This window comes from Symphodus melops (assembly GCF_947650265.1).
Source record: "Symphodus melops genome assembly, chromosome: 16".
NCBI classification, from domain to species: Eukaryota; Metazoa; Chordata; class Actinopteri; order Labriformes; family Labridae; genus Symphodus; species Symphodus melops.
Genome location: NC_136706.1, coordinates 19754451 through 19767694, shown reverse-complemented (window position 1 = coordinate 19767694; position 13244 = coordinate 19754451). Strand labels below are relative to the sequence as shown.

At 40.5% G+C, this 13244-nt stretch overlaps 2 protein-coding genes across 4 annotated transcripts in view; both read right to left on the bottom strand.

Moving 5' to 3' along the window:
* The window catches only part of npr2 (natriuretic peptide receptor 2), a 61622-nt gene extending 57160 nt beyond the window's left edge, over positions 1–4462 (bottom strand). The window contains 1 exon segment of the mRNA XM_079364723.1: positions 3212–4462. Within this exon segment, the coding sequence (XP_079220849.1) occupies positions 3212–3905 (694 nt within the window). The 5' untranslated portion in view covers positions 3906–4462.
* Positions 4463–6054: 1592 nt separating this feature from the next.
* On the bottom strand, positions 6055–12924 carry alad (aminolevulinate dehydratase). Of its 3 annotated transcripts, none has more exons than XM_079364728.1 (12): positions 12823–12924; positions 11777–11902; positions 11560–11610; positions 10894–10990; positions 9967–10102; positions 9751–9834; positions 8608–8696; positions 8113–8168; positions 7698–7785; positions 7528–7614; positions 7250–7379; positions 6055–6578 (listed from the first exon to the last, which is right to left on the bottom strand). In XM_079364728.1, exons 2-12 carry the CDS (start codon positions 11893–11895, stop codon positions 6520–6522), a joined length of 996 nt encoding a protein of 331 aa, XP_079220854.1. In that variant the 5' UTR covers positions 11896–11902; positions 12823–12924; the 3' UTR covers positions 6055–6519. The 3 variants fall into 3 exon arrangements, with proteins under 3 accessions (XP_079220854.1, XP_079220853.1, XP_079220855.1); XM_079364727.1 differs by lacking the exon at positions 12823–12924 and adding an exon at positions 12702–12810; XM_079364729.1 differs by lacking the exon at positions 12823–12924 and adding an exon at positions 12697–12715.
* Between the last annotated feature and the right edge of the window lie 320 nt (positions 12925–13244).

Genomic DNA, 13244 nt, shown 5'->3' with positions numbered 1-13244 from the left:
TGTTTGTCAGTCTCTGTCAAAGCACAACTGCAAAGTATTTTAAATAGTATTTGATACGACTGCGATGGTTAAGGTTTGGTTTTTGCACTATGACGGATGCTAATGTCTTTCCTAAGCATACAGTCTAACAGGAACACACAATATCCCTGAACTTTGTGCACATGATAAACAGTGTGTTTGACTCTGCTGTAAGGGTTTAATGAACCTCGATGTAATGCCAAGCCCTGAGGACGCTGAACAAACTCCCTGCACCTGGTTGATGTTTATCGAGAAATGATTCCTCCATAAAAGGTCCTCTTAAAAAATATACTTATTTATATTTCAGATGCAACACGTTTGTTATATTTGTTCTTCTTGTATTATAAAGCAGTTTTCCCCTTGCAAACAGTATTTTATGCTAAGCTAGTTAACCTCCAGCTACTTAGCGCCTTAAAGCACACATAAGACTGATAACTATCTTCCCCTCTTGTCTCAAATACGTCAGGATGTTGAAGTCTTTTCTTACTATCAGCAAATTCTCCAGATAGCAATTAAAAGTTAGGCATGTTCTGGACATGTTTCTTTTTTTACAAACTCTAAATAATGTATTTATTGCCTCTCCAATTTCTGATGATTTGATATTGCACTATGACTAAAGCTAATGCTTTTCGTACAGTCTAACAGGAACACATAATACCCCTGACTGCTCTGAGAAGAATCAAACATTGAATTTTTCTGCAGTTATTCTCTTGATTCATATGTTGTTATCTTTCATTTCTATCCACTACAAAAAGCATGATGAACGTGTTTGTACTTTTATGTCAGTGGCAGTTAAATAGAGGTATTTGTGTTTTATCTTTAGAATTACTTCAGGATTTGAGTCATATAATTTTAGTCATACCAACTTTTTTATGATCACGGATTTAAAAAAAAACATGTAGCAGGACATGATTGCAGTAAATACAAAAAATGATTTAATTAAAGAAGGTCAAAACAAAATTTACTTTCCAAAACAAAATCTAAAACGAGAAAACACCAAAGACACATGGAAAAACTGAAAAGACTGACCATGAACATCCAACATACAACAGGTTACCACAGACAGTAAGAAACAATGAACCGACATAGACCAAGAAACACGACTAAATAGACATGAGGTAATCAGACGCAGGTGAGACTAATGAGACAGGTGAGGACACTCAGGCTAATCAAGACAGGAGGCAAACACAGAGAGGCAAGAAATGTGACAACAGTGAAGACCAGAACTACAACTTATAACAGGAAACACTGAAGACTGAACTTAGAAACACAAGAGAAAACGAGCAACACTTGGGAATTCATAAAACAGAATTTAAAACACTCAAATAAAACATAAACCAAACCATGACAAACATCCAAAGACTATTTCATGATTTATGTCCCTATACGTTTCTTTCAATCTTTTTCAAAGGTTCTCAAGGATTCTAAGCTTTTCTCTTTCTTTACACTCTGCTCATTTAATCGTTCTACCAGGAGCGTTCGTTATCAGTGCTTTCTACGTCTATTTTAACCTTTTTTGTGTATTTTAATTGCATGTTTTCTGGTTTATGGGGCTTTGTTTTGTGTTTTTTATGGACAAGCTGCTCTTGGCCAATTTCCCCAGAGTGCAATTGATGAAGTAGTTTCAATAATTGATTGATAAATCTGGGAAAGAATAAACATTTACTTTTCAGATGTGAAGCTATTTGTTTGGGGAAATATTGTTATCATTGCAAAAAAAAAGGGTACATCAAATGGATGTTTGAATCAACCTGGAAACCACAAAATAATATCTCCTTACATCTCATAGCTGAGCTACAAAAGGAATGGAAATTGAATTATTCATCATAAATCATAAATAATAATTAATCATAATCGTAATTCATCATAAGCAAGAAAGAAGAATCACATTTTACCAGCGTTTATCGTAATGATGGATTCATCAGCTTCAGCTGTGCGTCTGTCTCCTCTCACACACAAACAAGCTGCACACGCTGACTCTCAGTCAGACAATTAACATTTCACAACAGCAGTAATGATTAAGTCAGCCTCACAATGTTTCCAGTTAATTAAACTTAAAGAGAGAACAGTGACGAGCGAGTTAACAGCCACACTGCTGTGAGATGAATGTTTCTACAAAAACACAGTTTGACAGTTTGTTTGTAGAAAGGAAATCACTGTTTGCCTTTTTTTCCCCAAAATCAATTCCATTAACCATTTGTTTCCCTTCTTTTAGTGCTCCTTAAGAAGCTATAAAATGGAAATGTATTATTCAACACAGCTGGCAGCATCATATATATTCTGTATCTTTCTGTTCCAGCAATTCTCCAAGCTGTATGAAGTTTCCAATGAGTGAAAATTTCAACCCTGAGCTCCAAGAAGTATTACTACAGATATAGAAATAGTGTGATGCATCATTTCATACACATTTCTAGTTTTGATTGCATGTTTCCCAAAACTTGAGCCTGACATATTTGGTCTCTTCCCGAAACTTTTCTAACTACAAGTTACAATTCAAAAAGTCAACTTGTGTCAACTTCAGTTAAGTTTGGTTAAACCTGCCGGGCATGTTTGGGCTAAGAGGGCACCCATTTGATCTCAGCCCGTTCCCCCCTCTCACTCTTTAAAAACACGCAAGTGATGGTCTTCCTGAGGCAGTAAAGCAGCAGACTGCCCACAGCCTAAACATTCCTGTGTAATAACTCCGGAATAAACAAGCTTCTCTCTGCACCTTTTCCAGTCCACCTCTCTGTGTATCTGCTTTGAAAAAACAACTCCACTGTGACCTCATTGTGTAGGAGAGGAATCTCCCACTGCAGGATGAAGTACATATGTCTGCTTCTGCTTCAGGTCGACACTTATTAAAAGAAGAGAGATCTGCGTGTAGGCGACTGAAGACACAAAATAACAAAAGTGTGATCCTCAGTTTAAAAGGAACTTCCTTCTCCATCCGCTGACATTATCTTTACAATGACCAGATGGTGATCTGCTTCATTTCAAGACTATGTCAGACATATGATGCAAACAGTCAATTAAAACGTTTTCTTTTCTAAATTGTAAATGTTAGGCCTTCTGTTTTTCTTTAGAAACCACATAGGTCCACATTTGCGTCTTTGTGGAGTTGGCACCAGAGTTTATGTGCCTGCTGCCATGACAAAAATATACATATATATACATTAGACATTTCTCTTAATAAGTAGGCATATGCACTTACTTCTCCCGCGCTCCTTCATGAACGTGATGATATCCTTGTAGTACTTAACGTCGTCCTCGTATGGCTGGGCCTCCACCGTGATGTTCTCATCCTTCAGGTTTAGGTAGATTCCCTCTGACAGAAAGTAGTGCGGCCGGTCGTCCTCCCGCAGGTCGTGGTAGATCACCAAGGCGCGGGACGTCCAGTTGAAGTGCGTGTGCAGGACGTTGGCGAAGTCACCCAGCTTGGTGGTGGAAGGTCCGCTGCGCACGATGGTCCGGTATTCATCAAGCTTATCGAAGCCGTACGCTGGTCCTCCGGCGGTGATCAGCGGGAGTTTCCAGTGGGACGCGAATCGCCCCACGGAGGCGAGCGGGTACACGCACCCGGGTCCAAAAAAAGCGTCCGGGCGGATGTAAAGCTTCGCGTCCACAGCCACCACCTGCGCCTGGCTCGCTGCGCACGAGCCTACCAAGGGATCCTCCGTACTGAAATTCAAGATGTTAATGGTACGGCCGAGCAGCAGTCCGTGTTTACTGTGAATGTCCTCGTGTGCCATGAGGATGGCTGGGAAGACGCGCGGCAGAGCCCACGGGTACTTGTGGTGGTTATCCGGAAGCATCACCGCCACGGTGATGTTACCTGTGCAGCCATGGAGGAAGCAGAAGGACAACGCCACGAGCAGGCAGCATCCCAGCGCGCTTCTGCATCCCATGTCGCGTCCCAGAGAAGTGTCAGAGAGAAAAGTACGGGCACGAGGAGCGCACCGCTTGAGGAGGACACACAGCCGGCTGTTGCACCCTCACATCAACTCCTAAGTATCCGTCTTCCTCGCTTTCTGCCTCCTTCCCTCTTTCTCAATAGTCAAACAAAGTGGGTAAAAGCATTATCAAGTCGTTCCAGCCCGGCTGTGTCATGCGTCTCCAGTGCGTAAATCCACCTCAAATGAAGTTCCGGTGTTTCCTAAATCCTCTTTCCGAGCGCAGCGGGTCCACACACTGACGTCCTGTCGGAGAGTGATAACATTCATCCAGAGACTGCAAGTTAAATCAGAGCAGCCCTGTGCTCGGCCCACGCACGTCACACACTGTAAGAAATGATCACTGACATCAATCTGTTGACCAATGAGTTTAAAAAAAAAAAAAAAGATGTATTCCTGGGGCAAGTCATCCAATATTTACAGTAGGCTACTTTTAAGTGACGTTGATGAAGTTTCTGTGTATCTTATCATGATCAATATTCCAGGCTTTCCTTTTTTTTCAAAATACGTCATGACTGACTTTTAAATTTGAACAAACAAATGATTTAGCGCCGTCAATACGAGTAGCACGTGTGTAAAGCAAACCAAGTTGTTTACATTTAATAAAGCTTCTGACTGTGAAGTAAAGTGCGAAAGGCTTAATTACGTTTTAAAAGAGTCATTGGTCTACTTTTTTTGCAGTGTTTAATTACGCATCTCAAAATTGGCTGTTGTCGCCCCCTGTCGGTCATGAAGGGTCAAACGTCGACAGTATTTAGTGCAAGTAAAACTGCTGAGCATTTGGGTTATGTGAATGAGGCTAATGTGCATCTTTTAATGGTTTTACGGGTTTTAAAGGGACGGTCATCAGTTATAAGCAGGTGGGCTTGCAATGGTTTATTACAGAGTTTTATCTGATATAAGCTCTCAGGTGCTTTAATTGTCTAATCAGTAGCTGCCACATATTGATACTGGGATAATGCATAACAGCATGCCAGTCATTAAACAGCTCTACCTGCTGGATTTTAATTGAAATATTACCCAAGGGAAACTCATTGGATAGTAGGATATGTAAATCCTGTCATTTTAACTTCTTTTAAAAGCGGTCTTAAAACATTGCTTTTCTCTCTTGCCTCTGGTTGCTAGTTTATCTTTGTATGTGTGTGGGTCAGGTGTACATGTTAGACAGACATGGTTGGTGTATGGTCCCTGTGAGCGCTCTATAGAAACCAGTGTAGGCTATGTACAGTATGTCTGTGTTGTATGGGATGGAGCAAGCTCTTTTTACAAAATGTGTTTTTATTTAAAGTAAGGTCTTGAATCCATTTGTTCATTTCATTTAAATAGTTTGTATTGTGTTTTTTTCTTTGTCTTCTGTAAGTGCATTGAGTTTTGATTGTATGAAATGTGCTGTACAAAAATAATTGGATGGGATAAATCAATCAACCCAGCGGTGTCGAACTCCAGTCTTCGAGGGCCAGATACCTGAGACTTTTAGACGTCTCCCTGCTCCAACACACCTGCTTTAAACCAATGTGTTGTCATCAAGCTCTGCAGAAGCCTGATAACGAGTCACTCATTGGATTCAGCTGCGTTGGAGCAGAGAGCCGTCTAACAGTCTGAGGAAGCCGACCCTGCAGGACTGGAGTTTGACACCCCTGAATTAACCAATCAGTGGGCAAGTTGTGGTAGAAAAGTGAACATAAAGAGGCATGAATATCAAATGGCTTTCTATGAAAAAGTTGATACACTGAAATCAGAACCAGCAATGAAATATTCTTTAAAATTCTGCTGAAATGTTTATTGCTGTAATACAGGTTTACATTTTTAAATATTAATTTGACTGTTTTGATCCCTAAATAATTCATAGACTTATTTTATACAAATCTGTTTTTAGCTAATTAGTGTAAAAGATGTTGTATTTGTAGTTTTTAATGGAAACCTTTCAACAAGCCTGAATGTACATAAATCCATGTTTTTAAAATTAAAGTAATATCCAACAGATGTTTAAACAGTTAAAAATCCAATAACTTCTATATCACGTTTGAACAAGTTAACTTAAATAGGAGTAGCACACTAATTCCAGGTTTGCTGTATCTTTAAATAACACACACACTCCTCTGGATTTAAATGAACTGTTCATTTTATTTATTTTCTGTAGTCAATAAGAGCTTGTGAGGTGATAACAGTGCTAAAGCGTTCAGCTCATACAGCAGCAACATGTACATCAGAATCCTGTTTGGCCACGACCAATAAAAATATATTTTCTATAATCGCGTTATAGAGATGATTAATGCAGACAAGTTTGTGAACTTCTACATTCTCACTGTTCAGCTCCGTCTTAGCCCTTAAAAAGTGTTTACACAAAGTATGACTCATACAAGACTGTTTAAAAAATATTTCACAGATAAACACAAACTTAAATCCCAAAACCGAACAGAAACAAATAAGTGGTTGCATCTTCTATTGATTTATTTCCCCTTAGTGCAGTCTGTTAGAATGACTGAGTGAAAAGCAGGTTTGCACTCTTAAAGGAGTCCGTCTGTTGGTCTGTCTCTAGGTCCATCCTTTGGCCTCAGGTATTTGTTCTTTACTCCTTCAGCCAGCTGAGCAGCTGAGGGGTGTAGTAGGTGATGATGATGTCAGCACCTGTAATCACAGGGGTCGGAGTAACTATTAGCATCAAGTCAGGTTATTGTATCTGCATCTACAGTACAGATATCTACACTCTCAGAAACGTCTATCTGTACCACAGTGGAGCATGTCAGAGAGAACAAACCACTCAGTATTGGCACGCTGACACCCCCGTGTGGTTTCTTTGGGTAATGACACACAAAAGGACCAGGCAAGATGAAAAGCAGTTTAGGGACAAAAGGGTATAACTAAGTCAATATTTTACATGCAGATAACAGTTTGGAGCTTCTCAAATGTTTCTAATTCTTTGTTCCTCATTATTTTCTCAAATATGTAGTTAAAAGTGTTTTTTTAAAGACTTATTTACATCTGTTTTCATGTGTTGCTAGCTTGGACTGGAAGTAGAGCCCTGATAGATGTACAGTATTTTCACAATCCTATCATCTCTGTACAGTCCTTACACGTACATCCCAAATATGGAGAGTGAGCTGCATTGCTAACTTCTACAAATGGTCAAGGTCGACTTGGTCAACTAATTCTGTTGTTTATATCTTTATACGCACCTCCACACGTCTACGGTACGTGTGGACATTTTCTCGAGTGCAGCGCATGTAAAGCTTCCATCAAATGTCACTATGGGCACGTCAATTGTTTCTGTGACCTGAACAATAACCCGCCTTTCTCACCTGCCCTGCGGAAGGCGGTCATGGCCTCCATCACAGCAGCCCGCAGGTCAAACGCTCCGGCCTGAGCTCCATGCCAGATCATGGCAAACTCTCCTGACACGTTGTACACCGCGAGGGGGTGAGTGGGGAACTGAAGAGACCCATGAAAGGAAGCAAGGTTTTCGACAATGTTGACACTTTTTCCAGTCATTATTATTATTATTATGGGTGTTTCTTAAAAATGAGCTCATATTCTAAAATGCACTTTTGTAACATTCTTAATTGACTGAACTACAGACCTTGTCCTTGACTTCTCTTACGATGTCCAGATAAGGCAGACCAGGTTTGACCATCAGCATATCAGCTCCTTCTCTCACGTCTCTCTCCTGCACCACAGAGCATGTGTCAGAGCTTCCACACACATCTCCACTCAATGTCTGTTACCCAAATAAATCCACACTTAACTGACCACAGCTCGAAGGGCGAGTCCTCTGGCTCCGGGAGGCAGCTGATAGCAGCGTCTGTCCCCGAACGCAGGTTTGGACTGTGCAGCGTCTCTGTGTAGACAGTCACAACACAGAACAGACTTACTTTTTACACCTGTATGTTGTTCCACGTGCTGTTTGTTCCTTCTCACGTAGCCTCACTGCTTGAAGCCCTGTGCTGAGTTCAGGAGGCTTTAGGAGTTGGGATTGAGTGTTGTTGTGTTTTGTTGCATGAGTTATGGATTGATCTTTGTTGAATCAGGAAGTTGTTTGTCCCCTTATTATAAATCCTCTGGTTTTATGGTGGTGTTTTATGTCAATTCATAGGGTCAATATGGGGGTTGTTGTTGTTAGCGCCTCCTTATGGCGATCTGATCTGACCCTGCAGCGTTTACTTACCTGAATGGACCGTAATAACAGGAGGCAAACTTTGCACTGTAGCTCAGCACTGAAGCCTGGAAAAGGAAAAGACAAATGTGCTATGAAACAACAACTTTATTTTACATTTGTGTCATTAGTAATACAGTTGGTTATATATCTTTTTTTTTTTCAATTGTTAAGAAATCAAGTGAAAGATCAAAACTAAAAACTGCTCCTGCTAACAAGTATTTTAATTGTGCATCAATGTCTGATTTATAAAGCTTGACACACCTGTATCTCCTCAGAGTTAAATAGATGGACACCATGGCATGATCGTGAACACAGTGCAGTTTGTTTATTTTAACCAATCACACTCAAAATGTGACTAAACAGTCCTAAACAAATACAACAGTTGTGTTTAATGACTTTACTCTGCTTTATCAAAAGTATATTTCTTATTACTAACTATTGTTCTATTCTTCATTTCTCTAATCTCGTCTACACGAGCATCTTCAAACCTTTTCATTTCTTTACCTTGTTTCCAAACCCATTGGATAAAAGACCCTGTTTAATGGCTCTGACTCTTCCATCCATCATATCAGAGGGAGCGATGATGTGACAACCTGCAGAGCGACACAAAGAAAATCTGACGTCTGTCACTAAAGCTTCAAAATACCCTGCAAGTTTGGATTTTTTTATCTGATGAATAAAATATAGAGAAACCCAACGTGCAAGTCCTTCATTGCTTGATGATGATCAGATGTTCTATACAACATCATGAAGTGTAATGACTGAGTCATACGTGTATTTAAAGTGTTAGTTGTTATTATGGGGCTTCTGTTTGTGCGTCTGTGTTGCGTTGTCGGTGCCCACCCTGGATTGGGGAAACGCTGATGATGCGCCGGCCTCTGATTGGAGAGGAGCTGGTGCTGCGTTCTTGCATCGTATTGGAGGACAGCTGAGGGAAGCTGAGCGCTGCCCTCGTCTCTCACCTCCAAAGAGAGACGTGTTCGCTTTTGAAAATGTGCGTTTGTTAAATCAAGTTTGTTTATGTTGTTCACTCAGTATTGTGATGTAAGGGAGAGAAGCCTTTTCTTTTGATCAATCCTTTCTCCTGCTTTCCTGTCAGGGAGTTAAGCAAGAAGCCTGTATTTTATTCACTGTATTTCAGTAAGGTAGTTTGGGATTTCACTTGGATGTTCTGTTTATAATTTTGCCGGCGCTCTCCATGAAGATTTCTTAGTTTTGGTGTTTCTTGTTAATGAACCTTCTAGTGGACTGAAAATGTGTTTAAGTTGTGGTTTATCTCTGAGGAAGGACAGGGTCACTGTTGTGCTACAGCTGGTTTCCTCTCGGCTGGTCGTAATAAAAGTGACAGGGTTGTTATGCTTCAATAATAACCTACATGTCTGGTGGGATCTATTGATTTGTTAGTGAAGAAAGAAAAACCAAGCACGACCGAGTCAAAATCAGAAAGGACAAAAAAGATGACAAGATATGAGGAAATACAGGTCGACTCGACACGGGTGCTTTCTAAAGGGCAAGACGAGGACATCTGCATTCTTTGAAAGCTCCTTTCACGATCTTAAAACCTCTGAGAAGAAGAAAGAAGCCAAGCTTATTGCTTCACGTTTGAGGACAAAAAAAAAACCTTTAAAAGCAAGAAACAAGAGTTACCAGCTCTGGCATAGGCCACCGCCACTTCTGCCAAGCGCAGGCAGCTGGCGTCATTGTTCAGAGTGCCGTCGTCATTCAGGATACCTGCAGAGAAAAAGAACAGGAAACTCATTGAAAAAAGGGAATCCCCAAATATATGCTGCACATAACTTCCTACTTTCTTTGTGCTCTCTAAGTGAAATGAACTGAAGGTAATGCATCCAATGATATACTGACCACAGTGTCCGTGTGACGTGTAGGGACATAAGCAGACATCGCACGCCACCAGCAGCTCGGGGAACATAGATCGGATCTTTTTTACGGCCAAGACAGCGGGCGTGTCATCTTTGTCAGCACCTGAGCCTCGGCCGTCCTAACAGGAAGAGAGCATGACATGTCAACAAACAAGCTCAGTATCTTATTCAACGGAAAAAACACCATGGGCATTCATCTTGTGCTCGGACAGCCTGCACTGTGGAAGATAACAAGCCTTTGTTCAATTCATTATTAACACGGTGGAAAGCCTTATTCTTATACTGCGACTTAAACAGGCCCAGGTGAATTCAATTGTTGCACATTCAGCCATTTGATTAAAAATGAGAGGCTTCAGAATATCAAGGAAATATTGTTATCGGTTCATTTTTATCCCAGACACAGATATGTGCCCATATTAGTCGATGTATTCACCAGAGTGTGACTGTATGACATGAGCAGTTCTCTTTGTGTGAGAGTGCGCTGTATAGATTACATACAGACTGTGAAGAGGTGACGAGCACTCATGCACACGTGTCTTTCCAGTTATAAATCTTTTCCACAAGTGTCTGATAACTGACGTCTGAGGGATCGACACAATAAACATGAATATATAAATATATATATATATATATATATATATATATATATATATATATATATATATATATATATATATATATATATACACAAAATAGAATAAAGCAGCTACTGGTCAACCAAAAGCCTGTCTGAATAAAAGTGTTTTTCACTGCCTCATAAAAATTTCACAGGAGTCGACCGATCGAAAATTTAGAGGAAGCGCATTCCACGGGTTTTGAAATAATGAAAGCTAATGCAAAAGTGCTAGCAGACAGCTTATTCCATGAAAGAAAAAAAGCAAAGATGACAGCGTGTCAGACGTTTATGTACCTTCTCAATCTTTGCAGGGACACCAAAAATCAGCACGCATTTCAAGCCGTTCTCCACCAGGGGCTTCAACATGCCCTCCAGTTTGTTCACTCCGTATCTGTGAATGAATGTTAGATAGAAAAAAAAAAAAAGGCTCTTTCAAACAAATACATAGAAAGGCAGCTGACATAATCCAATGCCTCACATCGTATTCATGGAAAATGTAATACAAATAACAGAAACATTGTTGGATTTTCTATATGATAGTAACATAATAATTAAACCAGCAGGTACCGAAGTCTTTACGACTTCAAGAGGAGACGGGGAATATCTTAAAACAAAGAAAAACTGTGAAGATTCTGTTGAGTGAGGAATAAAAGGTCCAACGGATTTCCGTCTTATCTTGGACCAGGTCCAGCGTTTGGCTCAGGGTCCACCCTGCTTCACTGCTTTTATCAGAAGACAACACCCTCGATGGGATCGCAGCTGCAGTGTGGCACCGTGTGACTCATGTAATCTTGATTCAAATGAACCCTGAACAACACTGATGAAACTTTGAACAGAGCACATGCCTCTTAGCGGTTCTGTGAAACGCACACAGGTTTAGTTTTCTTTGTTGTTGTTGTAAATATCTGAACCTGCAGTTTGCATGTTGACACGGTTGTGGCTGGATGTGATCATTCTTACCTCGCCTGTCCAGGCAGGCTGCCGATGGGCTCAACAGCATCTTCACTGTCTCTGTAGCAGAGAGTGAGACAAACTAAGATTATTATGGGGAAGACAGCGTCAAACGATTTGCACTCAAAGTCAATTCACTGTTGCACAGGTGGATCTCTTTAGCTCTTGTTTTTAATTAATGTGATTTAGTATTTGGAAGTCATTGCAGTAAACAAAAGTCATTTACGTGATGAAGATAGGGTAGATCAGATTGTCTGGTCTTAAGTCAGCAGCGCAGGTCTGCCAGTATCGGAGCGTCGGGTGGAAATAGCCGCTGTGGAGGATCGACTCCGCCGGTGTCTGCATCTTTCCCCTGAGACAAAGAGCGAACACGAGTGAGAGGAAACACGGGAGGAAGACACAGAAGAGACGGGGTTCTGTTTTTGACTTGGCTTCACAAGCAGAGACAAAGCACAGCTCTCTCAGCCTTGTTTTTTTCATCTCAGCTTCGCCCCCTGTAAAAACTGAGCAGGCATGCGTGATGCTGCTTCTCTAAACAGCAGCTGAGCTCGGTCTCGCTGATGAATAAGCAAGGTGCAGAGTTCTGTCCCAACAGCACATTTTACAACATACCTTCTCATATACTTAGGTTGGATGAGTCAAAGCGAACAAATGTAAACACTCGCAAGGGCCCATGATGTTCAGTCAGTCATAATACAAAATTAACTGACTTTGTGACTCTGTATGTTCAGTGTGGATTATCTGATCTTTCTGTCCAAGCACATGTTACAGGTTTTCAAGCATGTTTTACACAGCAATAGCTTAACCACAAACAGAAGAAGCTAATCTGTAATAACATGCTCAAATATGTTTTTACATTTAGCAGTTGAAAAAAGAACATAGTAATAAGTGAACTTAATGCACATCCTCACATGATACTTCTTTCTATATGTTCTACCGAGTTCAAACTCATGACCTTAGTTTTACTTGTGTAGCAGAAACGAAAGCTTCAGTGCAGTTTGAAGAAGACAAGTCGTCCCTGTTAAATACAGACACGACCTTCACACATCTGTACATGTTAAAACAGCCACATGTTAACATGTACAGGTGTGTTTGAAGCATTTTAACTTCCAGTTAACCTACAACGAGAACATGTGTGTGTGTCACCTTGCCTGTGAAGAATAAAGGTGCACATTTATATTTCCAGATGAGATGAAAAGCCTGCCAGGTCATGTACCTGTGAGACTTTCATCTAAAAACAAAAGGAGCAAAGATTTATGCCAATGTACTTACTTGTGACGGTGAGAGCTACCTACTCCTCTACACGTTCAGTCCTCCGATGAGCTTCTTCTTCTTCTCTTTGAGGTTTTCTGGCGATTGACAAACAACGTTTTGGTGCATTTACGCCACCTACAGGTAAGGAGGAGTTACACTACCTAACGTTCAAACTATTCAATACAAACTATAATGATAATAAGCCCTGTAAGTAGGATACGTGTATTTATCTAAACTATATTCTTCTATTAAGTTATTTTCTATATTCATATCATTCCGTCTTGACTATTGTAAACCACACAGTAAACTACCATTTCTTCTAAATCAAGTTACGAGGATCAATTTGATGTCCCCTTGATACACGTTACAAATGGCCAAATGTTAACAGCTATCTGTTTTACGTATTTCCACTTCCAATACACAGCTTGAGTTGAGTTAGA